Source organism: Aquarana catesbeiana, linkage group LG09, assembly GCF_042186555.1.
Source record: "Aquarana catesbeiana isolate 2022-GZ linkage group LG09, ASM4218655v1, whole genome shotgun sequence".
In the NCBI taxonomy this organism is placed as follows: Eukaryota; Metazoa; Chordata; class Amphibia; order Anura; family Ranidae; genus Aquarana; species Aquarana catesbeiana.
Window position 1 is genome coordinate 269,282,406 of NC_133332.1, and position 15,936 is coordinate 269,298,341.

The 15,936-nt window shown below is 41.8% G+C and overlaps 1 protein-coding gene across 2 annotated transcripts in view; it reads right to left on the bottom strand.

Annotated features, from left to right (window-relative positions):
• PDZD4 (PDZ domain containing 4) overlaps positions 1 to 15,936 on the bottom strand; it is a 438,899-nt gene that overhangs the window by 22,228 nt on the left and 400,735 nt on the right. For both annotated transcript variants that reach the window (XM_073600341.1, XM_073600342.1), the window contains 4 exons: positions 9,115 to 9,213; positions 7,207 to 7,269; positions 6,111 to 6,212; positions 3,270 to 3,380 (listed from right to left, as the gene is read on the bottom strand). In XM_073600341.1, coding sequence (XP_073456442.1) covers positions 3,270 to 3,380; positions 6,111 to 6,212; positions 7,207 to 7,269; positions 9,115 to 9,213 — 375 coding nt within the window. The remainder of the gene's footprint in view (positions 1 to 3,269; positions 3,381 to 6,110; positions 6,213 to 7,206; positions 7,270 to 9,114; positions 9,214 to 15,936) is intronic.

Here is a 15,936-nt window from a genome sequence, read left to right on the forward strand (position 1 = left end):
ATAGGGCAGAAGAAATGTCATAACTATAAAATAATCCTATTCGGATAAAGTGCTAATGATGTATCACCACTAAACATCAATATATAAAGATAACAAATATACAATGAAATATACAATAAAGTGCAAAGTGCATAAACAATAATGCAAATTTATATGGAAATATATTAAAGTGCATACAAACTACAAAAGGTGCTCAGTGTCCAGCATTTAGCGTGATCAACAATCATTTAAAATTGCTGCAGAGTGATCAGTGCAATCCTGTAAATTAAAACACATGGGTGTATAAGATAAGTGTCCAAAGATGCAAATCCAGCATGCTTAAAGTGTTCCTTTGTGCTGTAAAATCATGCTCCAGTGTTGTCCAGTGACCCCCCAGGAATTGCGCTCACCTCAGAGCGTGTGACCCAGCTTTTACACTTAGTCAAAACACGCTTTGGAGCCTTCCCACAGCTCAATGCTGATCACCAGATACACGGCTCCAATGCAGTTCCACAAACAAAGTTTATATGATAAAAAGAAAACTCAATAGTGTAATAACGTCTAAAAAGTTTATTACATAAAAACGTTCCCCGCAAAGGGGTAATCAGAATTTGAAGGTGCGTCAGTGCACCAATCTATACACGGATATCAAATAGTACAGCAGCAACGAGGGTAAGGTATGCGTCTCATCCCGAATAGAACTCCCTGCTCCTTGCTCCGTCCTGGCCCCTCCCCTACGCGTGTTCGACACAGGGATCACGTGTCTTCATCAGGGCTTTAGACACTGGCGAAAACTGAGGTACTCCTGGAAGGAGGAGGGGTTATATAGGGGAGTCAACTTCCTGTATTGGGTATACCAGTGTCAACACCTGAAGGTGGCCCATAACCCATTAATTACTTAAGGCTCTGTGTCCCATGATGTTCGATAAAGAAATTTTTAGGCCTTAAAGCAAAACGCTTTCTGTGGAAACGTCACACTGGACCTCATGCAACTTGTATTCTGTGCCTCTCCACTCTTCCTCCAGACTCTGGGATCTTGATTTCCAAATGAAATGCAAAATTTACTTCCATCTGAAAAGACGTCTATGGACCACTGAGTAACAGTCCAGTCCATTTTACCTTAGCCCAGGTAAGACGCTTCTGACGTTGTCTCTGGTTCAGGAGTGGCTTGACACAAGGAATGCAACAGTTGTAGCCCATGTCCTGGATACATCTGTGTGTGATGGCTCTTGAAGCACTGATACCAGCTGTAGCCCGCTCCTTGTGAATCTCCCCCAAAATTTTTGAATGGCTTTTGTTTCATAATCCTCTCAGGGCTGTGGTTATCCCTGTTTCTTGTGCACCTTTTTCTACCACACTTTTTTATTTCCACTCAACATTCCATTAATATGCTTGGATACAGCACTCTGAACACCCAGCTTCTTTAGTAATGACCTTTTGTGACTTACCCTCCTCATGGAGGGTGTCAATGGCTGTCTTCTTGAGGACTGTCAAGTCAGCAGTCTTCCCCAAGATTGTGTAACCTACTGAACCAGACTGAGAGACCATTTAAAGTCGTAGGAAACCTTTGAGTTAACTAGCTGATAAGAATGTGACACCATGAGTCTTAGAGAAAATTGAACTTTTTCACAATATTCTTATTTTGAGATACTGAATTTTGGGTTTTCACTAGCCATAATCATCAAAATTAAATAAAGAAATGCTTGAAATATATCACTCTGTGTGTGATGAATCTATATAATATATTAGTTTCACTTTTTGAACTGAATTACTGAAATAAATTAACTTTTTTTGATGATATTCTAATATTTTGAGATGCACCTGTAATAGCTTGTTACTGTGGTGGGAAATTTTTAAATTTAATTTTTCTTGTTTGGAAGTTTGCGAATGGCCAAACTAAATGGGGGTTTGGTTGAGCCGAACCTTCGGCTGCAGCAGGAAGTGGAACATTTAGCAGCAGAATTACAACTGTTGCTAAATGTGACAGACTCCTGCTCAGGCTGTCTGTTAGGGAACTGGCAGCCATTCAAGCACACACAGAGAACACTGTAAACTAAACTGAAACTATGCCAGACCCTTTAAAAAAAAAAAAAAGGGGGTAGAGTGCTGTGGGTACCATGGGCAACACCCAGGACACTTCTTCATTTACATTAGACTGCGTGGCCTGAGAGCTGTCATTTGTAGTAATGGATGGGTCGCTGGGTGGAGTTGATTGTGATTGATGAGGACCTGCTTTGCTGGACAACATGATTACACCCATATACTTACTAAAACTGGCCATACATTATACAGATTTCTTGTTCAATTTCTTTTAGATTTATCTTCAACTTTGTAGTGCAAGGGCCTGCCTTACTGCATATAAATTGAAAGTGTTTAGGTTTGACCTCATATTATATGGTTTTCATAAATCTAAAGGGAAATTGTATAAAGGTATTGGCTCCCTTTCCTGACCTGCCAGGCTGCATGCTAGGATAAGAGTCTGGTATTTTTTGGGGGGGAGGGGGGGGGCCCACGCCATTTTTTTTTATTTTTGGCGTGGGGGTTCCCCTCAAATCCATACTAGACCCAAAGGGCCTGGTATAGATTGGGGGGGGACCCCACATCATTTTTTTGTATACATTTTTCATTGCCGGCAATTCTTTTTTTTTACATTCAGCTGTCAACAATTGGTTGTTAAGGATGCGGTGGCCACCTGCTCCCTAACAACCATGACAGTTACTGGTTGTTAAGGATGCCGGCGGCAGCCCGCTCCTTAACATCCAGCTATTTACAATGTTTGTTAAAGATGCCATCTACCACCGGCGGTAAATTACTGCAGGCTTTCACTACTAAAATACCGTATGACTTCATAAAATAACTTATGTGGTATTTTAGTAGCATTTTTTAGTGAATGCCAAAAACTTTTTGGAAAACGCTGTGCGGTATTTTACCGCATACTTGCATGTGGTAATATATCGCTTTGTGAATGGAGCCCTATGTAACTGGGAAATTTCAACTTAAAATTTCTCATGTTAAAGGGTGTCCCTCTTTTTCATTTTAGAAAATTGTGTGGCATGATTAATACAGAATTGGAATTAAATCAGAAAATATATTTTTGGAATCATTGCAAAATGTAGTAGGTATAGATGTTGTTATGATTTGTAGATGTTATTATATTTTAAATCATGATATAGATGTTATTATTTTAAATCGTGAAAACACAAATAAGGAGGCAATAGGCAATACAAATTAGTTTTTAATAAAACACCACAGCGTTTTGATGCTAAGCAGGGTTCGAAGCTGCTAGGTACCTGCTGCTGAAGCGGAGAGGTCACTCTTTGTGTTTGTAGTTCCTCTTCATTTTCAGATACTAAATCATCCAAGAAATCCTCTCTGTCACTATCTTTCCATCTCCTGCCCATCTAGGATGAACCATAGAAAATAAATGTGATGAGTCAAGCAGATTTAAAGATACTTCATATAATTTAAAAGCATATCAAGTTTTCACAATTAATATAATTATTGAAATCTTCATAAAACGTTTTGGAAGTGTTAACACTGCATATTTAAAAGGGACCTTTAAAGTGGATATAAACCTAGTTACACCACTTTTACCTACAGGTAAGCCTATAATAAGGTTTACCCGTAGGTACTGTAAATATCTCCTAAACCTGCACGGTTTAGAAGATATTTACCATATACGCTTACGCCAAAGTCATCGCCACATGCGCAGTGAAGAAAGGGCACAATCGTGTCGTTTCTAAAGTACCCCTTTAGGAAGTAAAACCCATTAGAGTTTATTTCCTCTTTAAAGCCCTAGTCAAACTCTACCTGATTTGTCTGAAGTAATAAATGTAAGCAACAGAGAGCAAATTGTTTAGTTAGGCTGGGTTCACACCTATGCGAATTGGATGCAGGTTTCACCGCATCCAATTTGCATGACACGAGATTGTGACCGGCTCTCTATGGAGCCGGTTTGCACATCTCCTTTGCGGCTGTGGAGCGGCTTGCACAGGAACGTGCATCTTTGGCTCAGTTTCAGAGCTGAATTCAGACAACTATTCGGCCCTGGAATGCCCTGAAATGGAGAACAGGGACACACCGGACCCCTGCTCTGAGCCGCGTCTGTCGGAGGTGTGAACCCAGCCTCAAGAAGTAAAGTCCACTTTTACTTTGCTGCTCAGAAAGGCACTTACAGTGGCAGCCCATCTATTAGGAGTGCCACCCTCCTAATCCATGCATCCAGCCCCTAATCTAAATGCAGGGTGCCGGACACATGGCTTCCAATGTTTTTTTTTTTTTATGAAGCACATGATTAGAGCCTGAGGCTCTGATTGGCTTTAAAAAAAAAAAAAGGGTGGTTTTGGGGCGCAGAGCACTGCGCCCTGAGCCCACCCAGTTGTGTGACAATAGCGAATTAATATTCGCTATTGTCTTCCTGATTCTCCTCCCGGTCAATCAGGAAGTGGGTCTTAAAACTCGAATGGCAAGCAGGAGAAGCGATTGTATTGGCTGCCAAGGAAATGGAGGAGAGAAGCCGCCGAGTAGTAAGTCACTGTGAACCCGGAGATAATGGGTAAAGCCGCCAAGGAGACGCTGGAAGGAGCCGAAGCTGCTAGATGGGGTAAGTCTGGGGCTACTGGGGGAGGGTGGACGAGCGACCGACCAGGGGGGTGGTGGCGACAGGTGTCTTGTTTGCTGCCCCCCCAAAATATACAGCGCCAACCGCCACTGGACACTTATTTCTATGGGCAGCCGTATGGGGCATCGGGGCTTACTGACAAAACAACTATGCCCATATTTATAACTTACAAGACCTCATGTGTCCACGAGCATGAAGTCTTGGGGTGCAAGGACTGACATATTATACTGTGTAGGGTTAAGTTTTAAGCCCCTGCCACTGTTAGCACAGTTTTGCTAGAGCTATAATATGCCACAGTAGGCACAGCACACTGCCTTATTGTTCACCTCTTGGTGCCCTGATTAGACTTAGAACTCAATATCAGTGTTGTCCTGTACACAAGAAAAGTCAAAACAAAACTACGAAGGCTAACACAAATACTCACAGGCACCAAGGGTCATGAAGTATTTTGTTAATCATGCCTGAACAGCTAAATTTCAATGTTATCAACAAGGACATCTTTATTCTTCTATTCTTTATTCAAGTATTGCTAAATTTTATATACATTCATTAGAACTTAGATATCTAGTAGCAACTTGATTTTTTGGGGGTAGAATGTGAAAGGGTTATAACAGCTGCCAAGTTTGTAATGTGTCTTTGTCGGGGAGAACTCCCTTTGCTTTCTCTTGCTCAACAACAGGAACAATTTTTGCAGTAGAGTAGAAACCCTCCCAAACATAGCTGGCAATAAAAAGCTGACAGTCTGGTCTAACATTCCACTTCAATTGTGGCACTAGGTACGACTTATTCTATTCCAGCAATGCATAAATATAAAAAAGCAAACAAAAAAAAACCACAAAAAACACTGCACTTAAATATTTCTGTTTTCTACAGGGTTCAGCAGATAAGTCTCTGATTTTATGGTTCAATAAGTTTTTATTGATGTTTTTTTCACAAATATAAAAACATGTAAAAACAGAAAGAAAATAAAAGAAAAGGAGTGTAAACAGTGTCAGTTACCTGACATATGGCCTCCTAGTAAACAAATATTTCTTTTAAATGTTGAAATAGTGCAATCGTATACAAGTGCGAAGGTCATTATAAATAAGTTGTTACGTTAAACCCGTATAACGAGTGTCTGTTGACAGATAGGCATTAACTATCCTGTGTAGGGGTGCCCCTTTGGGAGCCTGCTGCACCCCTGGACCCAGGGAGTCTGGGATAACCAACGTATACATAAGTTACAAAAGTGTAGTTAGTTACAAATTTTCAGATCTCTATTTACATAAAAAGAGATCCTATAGATTATATTGCATCTAGAGAGATATATTGGAGACATGAAGGAGAAAGAGAGGAAAAACAGAATGGATGAGGGTGAAATAAGTGTAGGATAGAAAAGTGATAGGAGGGGAGGAGGGGGGGGGGGTGGGGAGCCAGCGAGCTTCAGTCCATAGACGAGGTCTTCACTTCAAATAAATGGTATAGTGGATGTGGCTTTAAGTCTTTGATTTTAATGTATTTAGAATCTCACCTCAGGCTCTGGACGAGCAACTAGCAAGGAGATGTTGGTGTTTTCCTCCTGTGTTAGTATGGCCACTGCCTCCTCTTTGTTTTGGACATCCATGCCATTAATCTAAAAAGGGGGAACCCAGTAGTCATAAAACTTGAAAATGGCAAGATCTTTCGTAAAAAATACTCCTATACAAAATCTTCAAGACAAAGTGTGAACGCAATGAAATTAATTTTATTTATTGTCTGAAACATCCCAATTTATTGAAGCTCAAATTGTCTTATATATATATTAGATAAATCGTTAAATGCTGCTTTAAACAGATTATTATGGCTATTATAATGGCATCTTGGCATTTAACCAGTCTTGCAGGTTAATTTTCTGTTTGTAGGCAAGTATGCTCATCTACATTGCAACCTATGAAAAAGCCATTGCTGCTGCAGCACCCAAAAATTTCTGAGCAACACCTGAATTTCATATGTCAAAACAATGCATGCTTCCTTCTTTCCCCACAACAATGATCCTGCCTGGTGTAAGCCCCTGTCTGAGCACTACCACTATGAAGGAGCTTCACATGTTTCCACATATCCAGAATTAAATTTTTTTTTTACAATGTGCGCATGTTTTACAGTGTCATATTTGTCCACCTCTCTAGGATGGCAGTTGCAGAGGTCACAGATAGAAAACTTATATTGCAAATCCTTTAATGAGAGGCAGCCTAATTTGCAACTGTTAGGTGCTGATTCATGCTCGTCAAGCCCCTGCTCACATCAGGCCAGATTTGACATGCGATTGGACATGTCAATCGCATGCCAAATCGGAGCCTATTGCCAGCAACGGCACCGTCTGAAACGATGCGACGCCGACTTTGTGGCGCCACACCAATGCACTACTTTTGGCGACTTCGGGGGCGATTTCAATAGACATCTGTGCATGAACCCGCATAGATATCTTTCAAATTGCCCCCGAATTTGCAATGAAAGGAGGCGAGAAGCCGCCAAGCAGGAGTTCAGCTGAACTTGCACAATTTCAAACCCGCCTACAATGTGAACGAGGGCTAATAAATCCTTCTCAGAATACATAACCATTTAATAGACTAGTTACATCAGTGACCTACCTGAAGAATTCTGTCTCCTTCTCTTAGTCGGCCGTCTCTTGCAGCAATGCTGTTTGGGTTCACCTGTTAAAGAGAAAATTTTCCTAAAATTTAACTTCACATTTTATTGTATTACATAACTATTCCTTTAAACCTAGTAACCAGCAGAGATAAATGTGTGATGACAGCTGAAGTCTCAACAATCTTGGAAATTAAAGCCTAACTGCAGGTTTTAGTTAAATTTTAAGGCTTCATGCACACTAGAAAGCTAAAAACTGCTTTAGAAACCCTGTACAAAAAAAAAACGCTAATGTTTTAGCAGTTTCGCTGGCATTTAGCAGTGTTTAGCCTAGAGTGTAAAATACTGAATGTATGAATGCCACCAATACAATAATGTGGGGAAAAAATGGCGTGGGGGTCTTCCCCTCCAAAGGGCCAGGTATGGATTTTAAAGGGAGACCCCAAGCCAAAAGAAAAAAAAAAGAGAAGCGTTCCCCCCCTCCCCAAAATCAAAACCAGGCCCTTATCCAAGCATGCAGCCTGGCAGGCCAGGATTGGCGGGCGGATGAGTGAGTGGCTCCCCTTCCTGAACCATACCAGGCCACATGCCCCCAACATGGGGGATGGTGCCTTGGCTCTCCCCACCCCAAAGCACCTTGTCCCCACAGTCCTGGTCGGCAATTGTGGAAGCCTGGGGGCAGGGGACTTGCTGAAATCTGGAAGGCCCCCTTTAACAAGCCCCCCCTCCTTTGTGAATGAGTAGGGGTACATAGTAGCCCTAACTCATTCACCAAAAAAGTGTAAAAAGTTCTTTATTAAAAAATCTAAAATGTTGTAGATCCATCATCAATCACGCCACCCACCACCACTGCTGATCCCCAAAAAAAGGAAAAAAAAATCTGGTCTCGATGAAGGCTCCGATATCTGAACACTCTTAAATGGGAGCCTTCGTCGGGACTAAAGGATTTTTTTTTCTTTTCCTCTTTTTTTCGGGTCAGTGGTGGCCGTGGGCATCGTGATTGAAGATGGATAGATCTACAGCGGGGGACATTTTTTTTTATTCTTTATTTTTTTTAAAAGGACTTGTCAAAAACATGTGTTGTGTTTTTATTTGCTTTTATCTTTTAAGTGGATGAGTAAGGGTACCCCTACTCATTCACATGGGAGGGGGCTGGGATCTGGGGGGCCCCCTTGTTAAAGGGGCTTCCAGTTTCTGATAAGCCCCCTGCCCGCAGACCCCCACAACCACCATCCATCCATTTGGGATTTGTCCTTTAAGCGCTGTTAGACCTCCCTGTGCCTGGGGTCTGAACTTTTGGCTGTATGTTTTCATGGTGGTTGGTGCACTATATTGGTGTGACTTATGAAGAAATAATTTACCTCACGGTGGACTTTAAGAAAATTTTGGACTTCTATATATTTGGGATCATATTTTTTTTTCTTAACACCTTAAAATATAAACAATGTGTTAATTCAATTTAAAATGACAGCACAACACATTTTGTTTATTCCTATAAGCTTACAACCTACTAGCTACACGAATTACTGCTTCTCTGTCCCTCCCCTCACCTCCCTGCATAACCATTTACCTAGCAGCCAGGAGAGGAGTAAAGGAGAATACTACATTTTCACATGAGCCAGCTGACTCAGCTGGAGCTGCTATCACAACCAAGATGGCAGCACCCAGCAGCAGTCCCAAGGCTCTTAAATGTCTATACAAGGAAGGTTTTTACAGGTAAACAACAAGCCTAAAATACATTAATCGCATATACACTGTTATGGAAAGCTTGTTGTCAAAAAATCCTTTGGCATGGCCTCTTTAATGCTAACTGTCATAATAAATGCCTGAAGAAAGGAAGCCCCCCAGAAGCATAAAAGTGAGACTGTTCTTATAAATGGAAGTGCTGAAGGGAATTCAGAGCTGCATACCTCTCCTACATAAATTCCCAGATCTTCTTCATCATCTGTGCGGTAACAAACTGTTAGACCAAGCTTATCTTGATGGCTGGTTTTACATAATTCCACTTCCTGCAACAAAGGAAGACACTAGCAACACAGAAATACACATAAGCAAATATAACAAGTTCCCTATATTGGTGGAAGTGAAAGCTAGCAGTAGCAAACGGTAAGTGCTGCTGCTATGCAGGATCCACAATGTCTGGACCACTGAGCAGAGTAAGGATGCAATAGAAGGCCGGAAACCTGGGAGATATGTTAAAGGAGCCTGCAGTAAGGTGGAGGAGAGGAAGGAGAGAGTGAAGACTGAATAGGGAGGGCCCATCCCACACCATGGGGACCTCTCTGAGCAGATGCTAGATAGAAGGAACAGGCAACATGATGAGAACTGTGAGGTACAGCTCTACTGTATGAGTGAGATGTGTGTGTGAGCCATGTGAAAGGGTGAGGGAGCTGCTGTACAACCTGAGGGAGGCTGTGTGAGGAGCTGTACATTGTGATAACACTGCTGGCCACTGAAATAACTGTATTAACAACTGCTAGTTACTATAATAACTAGGCACTGTAATAACCACTGTAATAACTGCTGGGTACTGTAACAACTAAGCACTGTAAAAACCACTGCTGGGCATTATACAGTGCCTTGCAAAAGTATTCACCCCCCCTTGGCATTTTTCGTGTTTTGTTACCTCGCAACCTGGAATTAACATGGCTTGTTTGAGGATTTGCATCATTTAATTTACAGAACATGCCCACAACTTTGAAGATGTTTTTTTTTTATTGTGAAGCAAACACCAAATAGGACAAAATAAAAGAAAAAGTCAATGTGCATAACTCTTCACCCCCCTAAAATCAATACTTTGTAGAGCCACCTTTTGCGGCTATCACAGGTCCAAGAGTCACTTTAGATAAGTCTCTATGAGCTTGCCACATCTTACCACTGGGATTTTTGCCCGTTCCTCCTTGCAAAACTGCTCCAGCTCCTTCAAGTTGGATGGTTTGCGCTTGTGAACAGCAATCTTTAAGAGTGACCACAGATTTTCTATTGGATTGAAGTCTTGGCTTTGACTAGGCCATTCCAACACATATATATTTTTCCCCTTAAAATTTTGCTTTAGCAGTGTGTTTGGGGTCATTGTCCTTCTGGAAGGTGAACCTCTGTCCTAGCCTCAAATCACACACAGAGCGGTAAAGGTTTTGCTCAAGAATATCCCTGTCCCGACTGCTGAAAACCATCCCCACAGCATGATGCTGCCACCACCATGTTTCACTGTGGGGATGGTGTTCTTTGGGTGATGTGATGTGTTGGGTTTCGTGCCAGACATAGTGTTTTCTTTGATGGCCAAAAAGTTAAATTTTAGTCTCATCAGACCAAAGCACCTACCTCCATACCATTTTGGGAGTCTCCCCTTTTTTTGCAAACTCAAAACGTTTTGTTTTTTGCTCTAAGTAATGGCTTTCTTCTGGCCACTCTGATTAATGCTCTCCTTGCCCGGTCCATGAGTTTTGATGTGCGGCCGTCTCTTGGCAGATTTGCTGTTGTGACATATTCTTTCCATTTGGTTATGATAGATTTGATGGTGCTCCTAGGGATCTTCAAAGATTTGGATATTTTTTTATAACCTAACCCTGAATTGTACTTCTCAACAACATTGTCCCTTACTTGTTTGGAGAGTTCCTGGGTCTTCATGGCAGTGTTTGGTTAGTGGTGCCTCTTGCTTAGGTGTTGCAGCCTCTGGGGCCTTTCAAAAAGGTGTGTATATGTAATGACAGATCATGTGACACTTAGATTGCACACAGGTGGACATCATTTCACTAATTATGTGACTTATGAAGGTAATTGGTTGCACCAGAGCTTTTTATGGGCTTCATAACAAAGGGGGTGAATACATACGCACATGCCAATTATCATCTTTTTATTTCTTAAAAATAGTTTTATGTATATATTTTTCTAATTTTACTTCACTAACTTAGACTATTGTGTTCTGATCCATCACATATAAATTCAGATTAAAAAAAAAAAGACCTAAAGGCTGTAAAAATAACCAAATATTATCAATACAAATGCACTATCGTTACAAGTGTTACAAAAACATTGACGTCTGTAATATTATCGAATTATCAAGTCTCTCATCAATTTATATCATATCTTCCTCTGTGATGTGCACCTCACACCAATACAGTGGCAAAAAATAATTATTTGATCCCCTGCAGATTTTGTAAGTTTGCCCACTTCCAAAAAAATTAAGGGTCTATAATTTTTTTTTATCATAGGTGTATTTTAAATGATAGAGACAGAATAGCAACCAAAAATCCAGAAAAAAACACATGATACAAATGTTATAAATTGAGTGCAGTTTCAATTAGTTAATTAAGTATTTGATCCCCAAGCAAAACACGACTTAGTACTTGGTGGAGAAACCCTTGTTGACAAGCGCAGAGGTAAGACGTTTCTTGTAGTTGGTGACCAGGTATGTTTTGGGTCATTGTCATGCTGAAACACCCATCCGAGACCCATCTTTAGTGTTCTGAGGGAAGAAAGTGTTTGGAGGAAGAAAAATGCTGACTATGACCATAAGAACACCATCCCTACTGACTGTAGTACAGAGGTGGAAACATGATGCTTTGGGGCTGTTTCTCTGCTAAAGGTACAAGCTGACTTTGCCGCATTGATGGGCCAATAGACAGGGCCATGTATTGTTAAATTATTTCCCCACTGCATATCTTTCTGTGCTTCAACCAACGCTCCTCTGTGTCACCACTGTGCTTTCAGAACTCTCATCTCAGATTGTAAGCATATACTGTATTTGTCCTGGGTTTCACCAATTGCTGGTCCTTCGACTTTTCCTGCCCACTAGGGACTCACTCTATCACTTTCCCTGTGCTCTGGTGGAAATGAGAGTAGGGTACCTTGAAGCCCCACTAATATTAATGCTGCAAAATTTGCCTTCAGGTGACCACCGCCGCCCTTCACTGTCTCCTCTCTCCACCAAGAGGGTTTTGGGTTCATCAAAAATCAGGCTGGCTTTACGTCGAAATTAATGGCTCTACAGTAGGGACCAACTGCATCTAAATGAGGAAGGTGCAGCTCTGTTGGGGAGAAATTCGTAAAATTGGAAAGGCTTTTAAACTAGGATCTGGGAGGGGAAAAAAATCCAAAAATGAATATACTGTGCAGTGAGCAAGAATCAAAGTGGATACAAAACATAGCTGTGGGTGGAATGGTGGGAACAGGGGGAATTCGAACCAGATAGCAGCGAACTTGCATTATCAAATGCAGAAAGCATGTCCCTGCTAATTGTAATCCAAGAGGAAGCAACAATAAAAGTCTAAAAGCACATACAAATTAAAAGGTATACCCACAAAAGTCTGGCTAACAAAATGGAAATTTCTACTTGGGGAGGTTTTTAAAATTGTGGGAGTATCAGACAGCTCACTTGACTGGGCTGCAAGAGTACACACGGTTTCATGTTTTTAGATGTTATTATGGAAGACTTCAACTATTAAGATATTGATTGGGCAAATTAAACCACACTCTCAGCTAAAGCTTGCACTTTCCTCCAGCTTCCCTATGTACCAATATACTATTAATATACCTCTGTTGCAGAATAGAAAAATATTTCACTATATTCTAGGGCAGACTTTACCTCAGCCTCCAGTTTCTCCTATAGAAAACACCTCCACTACTTCCTGGTATTTGTCCTTTGGGACGTGAAAACTGTTAGAAGAAAGTACTTCAGCAGCTGACCCCATTAAAACACATGTTGCACCTGCCCTCCCTCTCCAGGAGATTCATCAAGCCCACCTCTGTACTCACATACAATCAATGTCAGTGAGCACTGTTCTCTCTGAATACATAGCCAGTGTCTTCATCTTCTGATCGATTATTTTGTATCTTACCTTCTTCTTGCATAGATTGTTCATTTGGAAGAGTCTGCAGGAGCTCAGCAATCACATAACCGACTATGCAGGGCAGAGCTATAGTTTTGAAAACAGAGGTGTGTCCCTAGAGGTCTGTAAAGCTCACCATATACTATACATTCAGTTCTACCGTTAACTATGTAATGCAACGGCCCGCCTGATTGAATACCTAGTGATTGGATAGATAGGTATGTCCTGCTATTATATAGTTTTGGTAAATTTAACCACCTCAATACTGGGCACTTTCACCCACTTCCTGCCTAGGCCATTTTTTAGCTTTCCGAGCTGTCACACTTTGAATGACAATTGTGAGGTCTTGCAATACTGTACCCAAAATAATTTTTTAAATCTTTTTCTTAACACAAATAGAGATTTCTTTTGGTGGTATTTAATCACTGCTGGGACTTTTATGTTTTTTACAAAAAAAAAAGACTGAAAATTATAATTTTTCTCCTTCACTGATGTGCGCTGAGGAGGCTGCACTGATGGGCACTGATAGGCTGCACTAATGGGCACTGATGAGGTGGCACTTATGGGCACTGATGAGGAGGCACCAATATGCCACACTGATGGGTAGTACTGGTGGCCACTGATAGGCAGCAGTGGTGGGCACTGATGGGCAGCACTGGTGGGCAGTGATAGGTGGCATAGATAGGCGGCACTGATGGGAGACACTGACTAGCATCCCCTATGGGCAATGATTGGTGGCACTGCTGGCACTTTCCTGTAATCAGGGCACTGATGATCAGGTCTGCCCAGGTCTGATCGGCACTCCTCGCCACACACTCTGTCAGTATAAGGCGAGGAGAGCCGATTCATGGCACTTCTGTGCTTACATGTGACCAGCTGTGATTAGACTCAGCCGATCACATGGTTAAAGGGTCATGGCTGCCGCTCTTTACAGAGATTGTGGTTGTGCCATGTCCTAGCAACATGGCGTGGCCACGATCGCCGCACTGCGTGCCTCCATGTGACGTGCCATGGCGGCCATTCTGGGGCGCCGTCATATGACGCCCTTCCAGAACGAGAGCCGCACCATCCCTCCGTCATTTGACAGTGGGTGGGCGGCAAGCGGGTAAAGGAGATTGTACAGAGATTGTACCTTTTTATACACCTAAAATGAACTAGCTGCGCTTTTGGTGCCATTGTTAGCCACACCCCAAACGCAGAAGCAAATGTGCATTTTGGCCGAGTGCAAAAACGTGCAACAGATGTGGTGAAACACGAGGTAAAAAAAGTGTAAACACCTCAAAATGCCCCATGAGCTATTTTGCCGCATTTGTTGTGTGTAGGACAGCCCACTGAAATAAATGGGCTGCCCTATGCGTGTTGCAGGAAAAACAGGCCAAAAAACGTGCATTCCCACCACACTGGATGTGAACAATGTGAAGAACAAAGACAACTACGTGCCTCTGATTCCTCTCATGTGCTTGTTTAAAGCTGACCATACACTGTAAAATCTGGTTTTACAATCTCTGTAAAAATTTCCTTTAGACTTACCAAAAATATGGAATAGGAGGACCCACCTAAACAATCTATTCAATTTGTATAACATCAGGTAGGCCCTTGCACTACATAGTTGATCAAGAAGATTGTATAACCAGATTCTACAGTGTATGGCCACCTTAAAGGAAAAAGTGGGTGAAAATAAAAAAAGAGGTGGTATAGTGAAGGAGGTGTGGTCCAGAGAGGTAAACATGCCCTATTCTGTGATGCAGTAAGGCAGTGCATGATGGGATAAGAAGTTTTCTGGATGGTCGCCTGATACTACAGGAAGTGATGGATTCAGAATGCATGTTTTAAATTTTTGAACAGAGAGGTGCAGATTCAAAGCTAGTGCTAGAATTTGTACTCTCACTCTAACGTTCGTGGCAATACCTCATGTGTGTTGTGAACATGTTTACATACGTGTGCGCAACTTACGTATGCAAGCACGGAGGGGGTGGGGTGTTTGACATTTTTTTTCTTTATTTTTTTTTATTTTTAACTGTCCCTTTAGTTTTTTAGCACTTTTATTTCTATTGCAGGGAATGTAAACATCCTTTGTGATAGAAAGAAGGATGGCAGGTCCTCTTTATAGAGAGATCTGGGGTCAAAAAGACCCCCAAAATCTCTCCTTTACCTTTAAAAAGCAAAAGATAAAAACAAATAATAATAAATGTTGATCTTGATGGTGATCCGAGAGGATCTGGTCTCTGCCTACCTCTGTGACCAGCTAGCTGCACCATCGGATCGTTTCTCGGACGTGCCGGTGAAAACAGTAAGCCCGAGAAACACCAAAACAGTCCCCTCTCGCCGCTTCTGAAAGTGATCCAGCGACTAATGAGCCGCTCGGACTGCTTTCATGAGAAGGCCAGCTGTCGGCTGAATAAAAAAAAAAATGGGTTTATGGCTGATAGCTTCAGCCATATCCCTGGTAAACCACTAACCACAAACCGCAATGCATATAATGGAAAATTGTTGCTGCGACAGGCCACTAGGGAGGGAGTCCTGTGCTGATGTGAGGATAGGCCAGGAATGGAAAATTACCGCAAGTATCTGATAACAATTTTTCATTTTATGATCGTATTTTACATGTGAGTGTTTATACTTTTTTTTTAAAATAAATTGCTATCGGATTTTACACTATGGGAGCCCTCCTCTTCTTTTCTTCTATGATGACATTGCTTTGCTGAGGGCTGAGCCCCCTTCTTGTGGACCCACCCATCTCCATTCCAACACCTGATGTCCCTTCCAATTTCCATTTCCATCCTCGCTCCTGGAAAGTTCGGACCACTAGGATCACAAAAGCCCTTCTAGACCCTCTGTAACGGGGGGTCATGGGGTTCTGGTAAGCGGCCAGGCTCTTACTGTCGGTGGTGGTTCTATATAGCT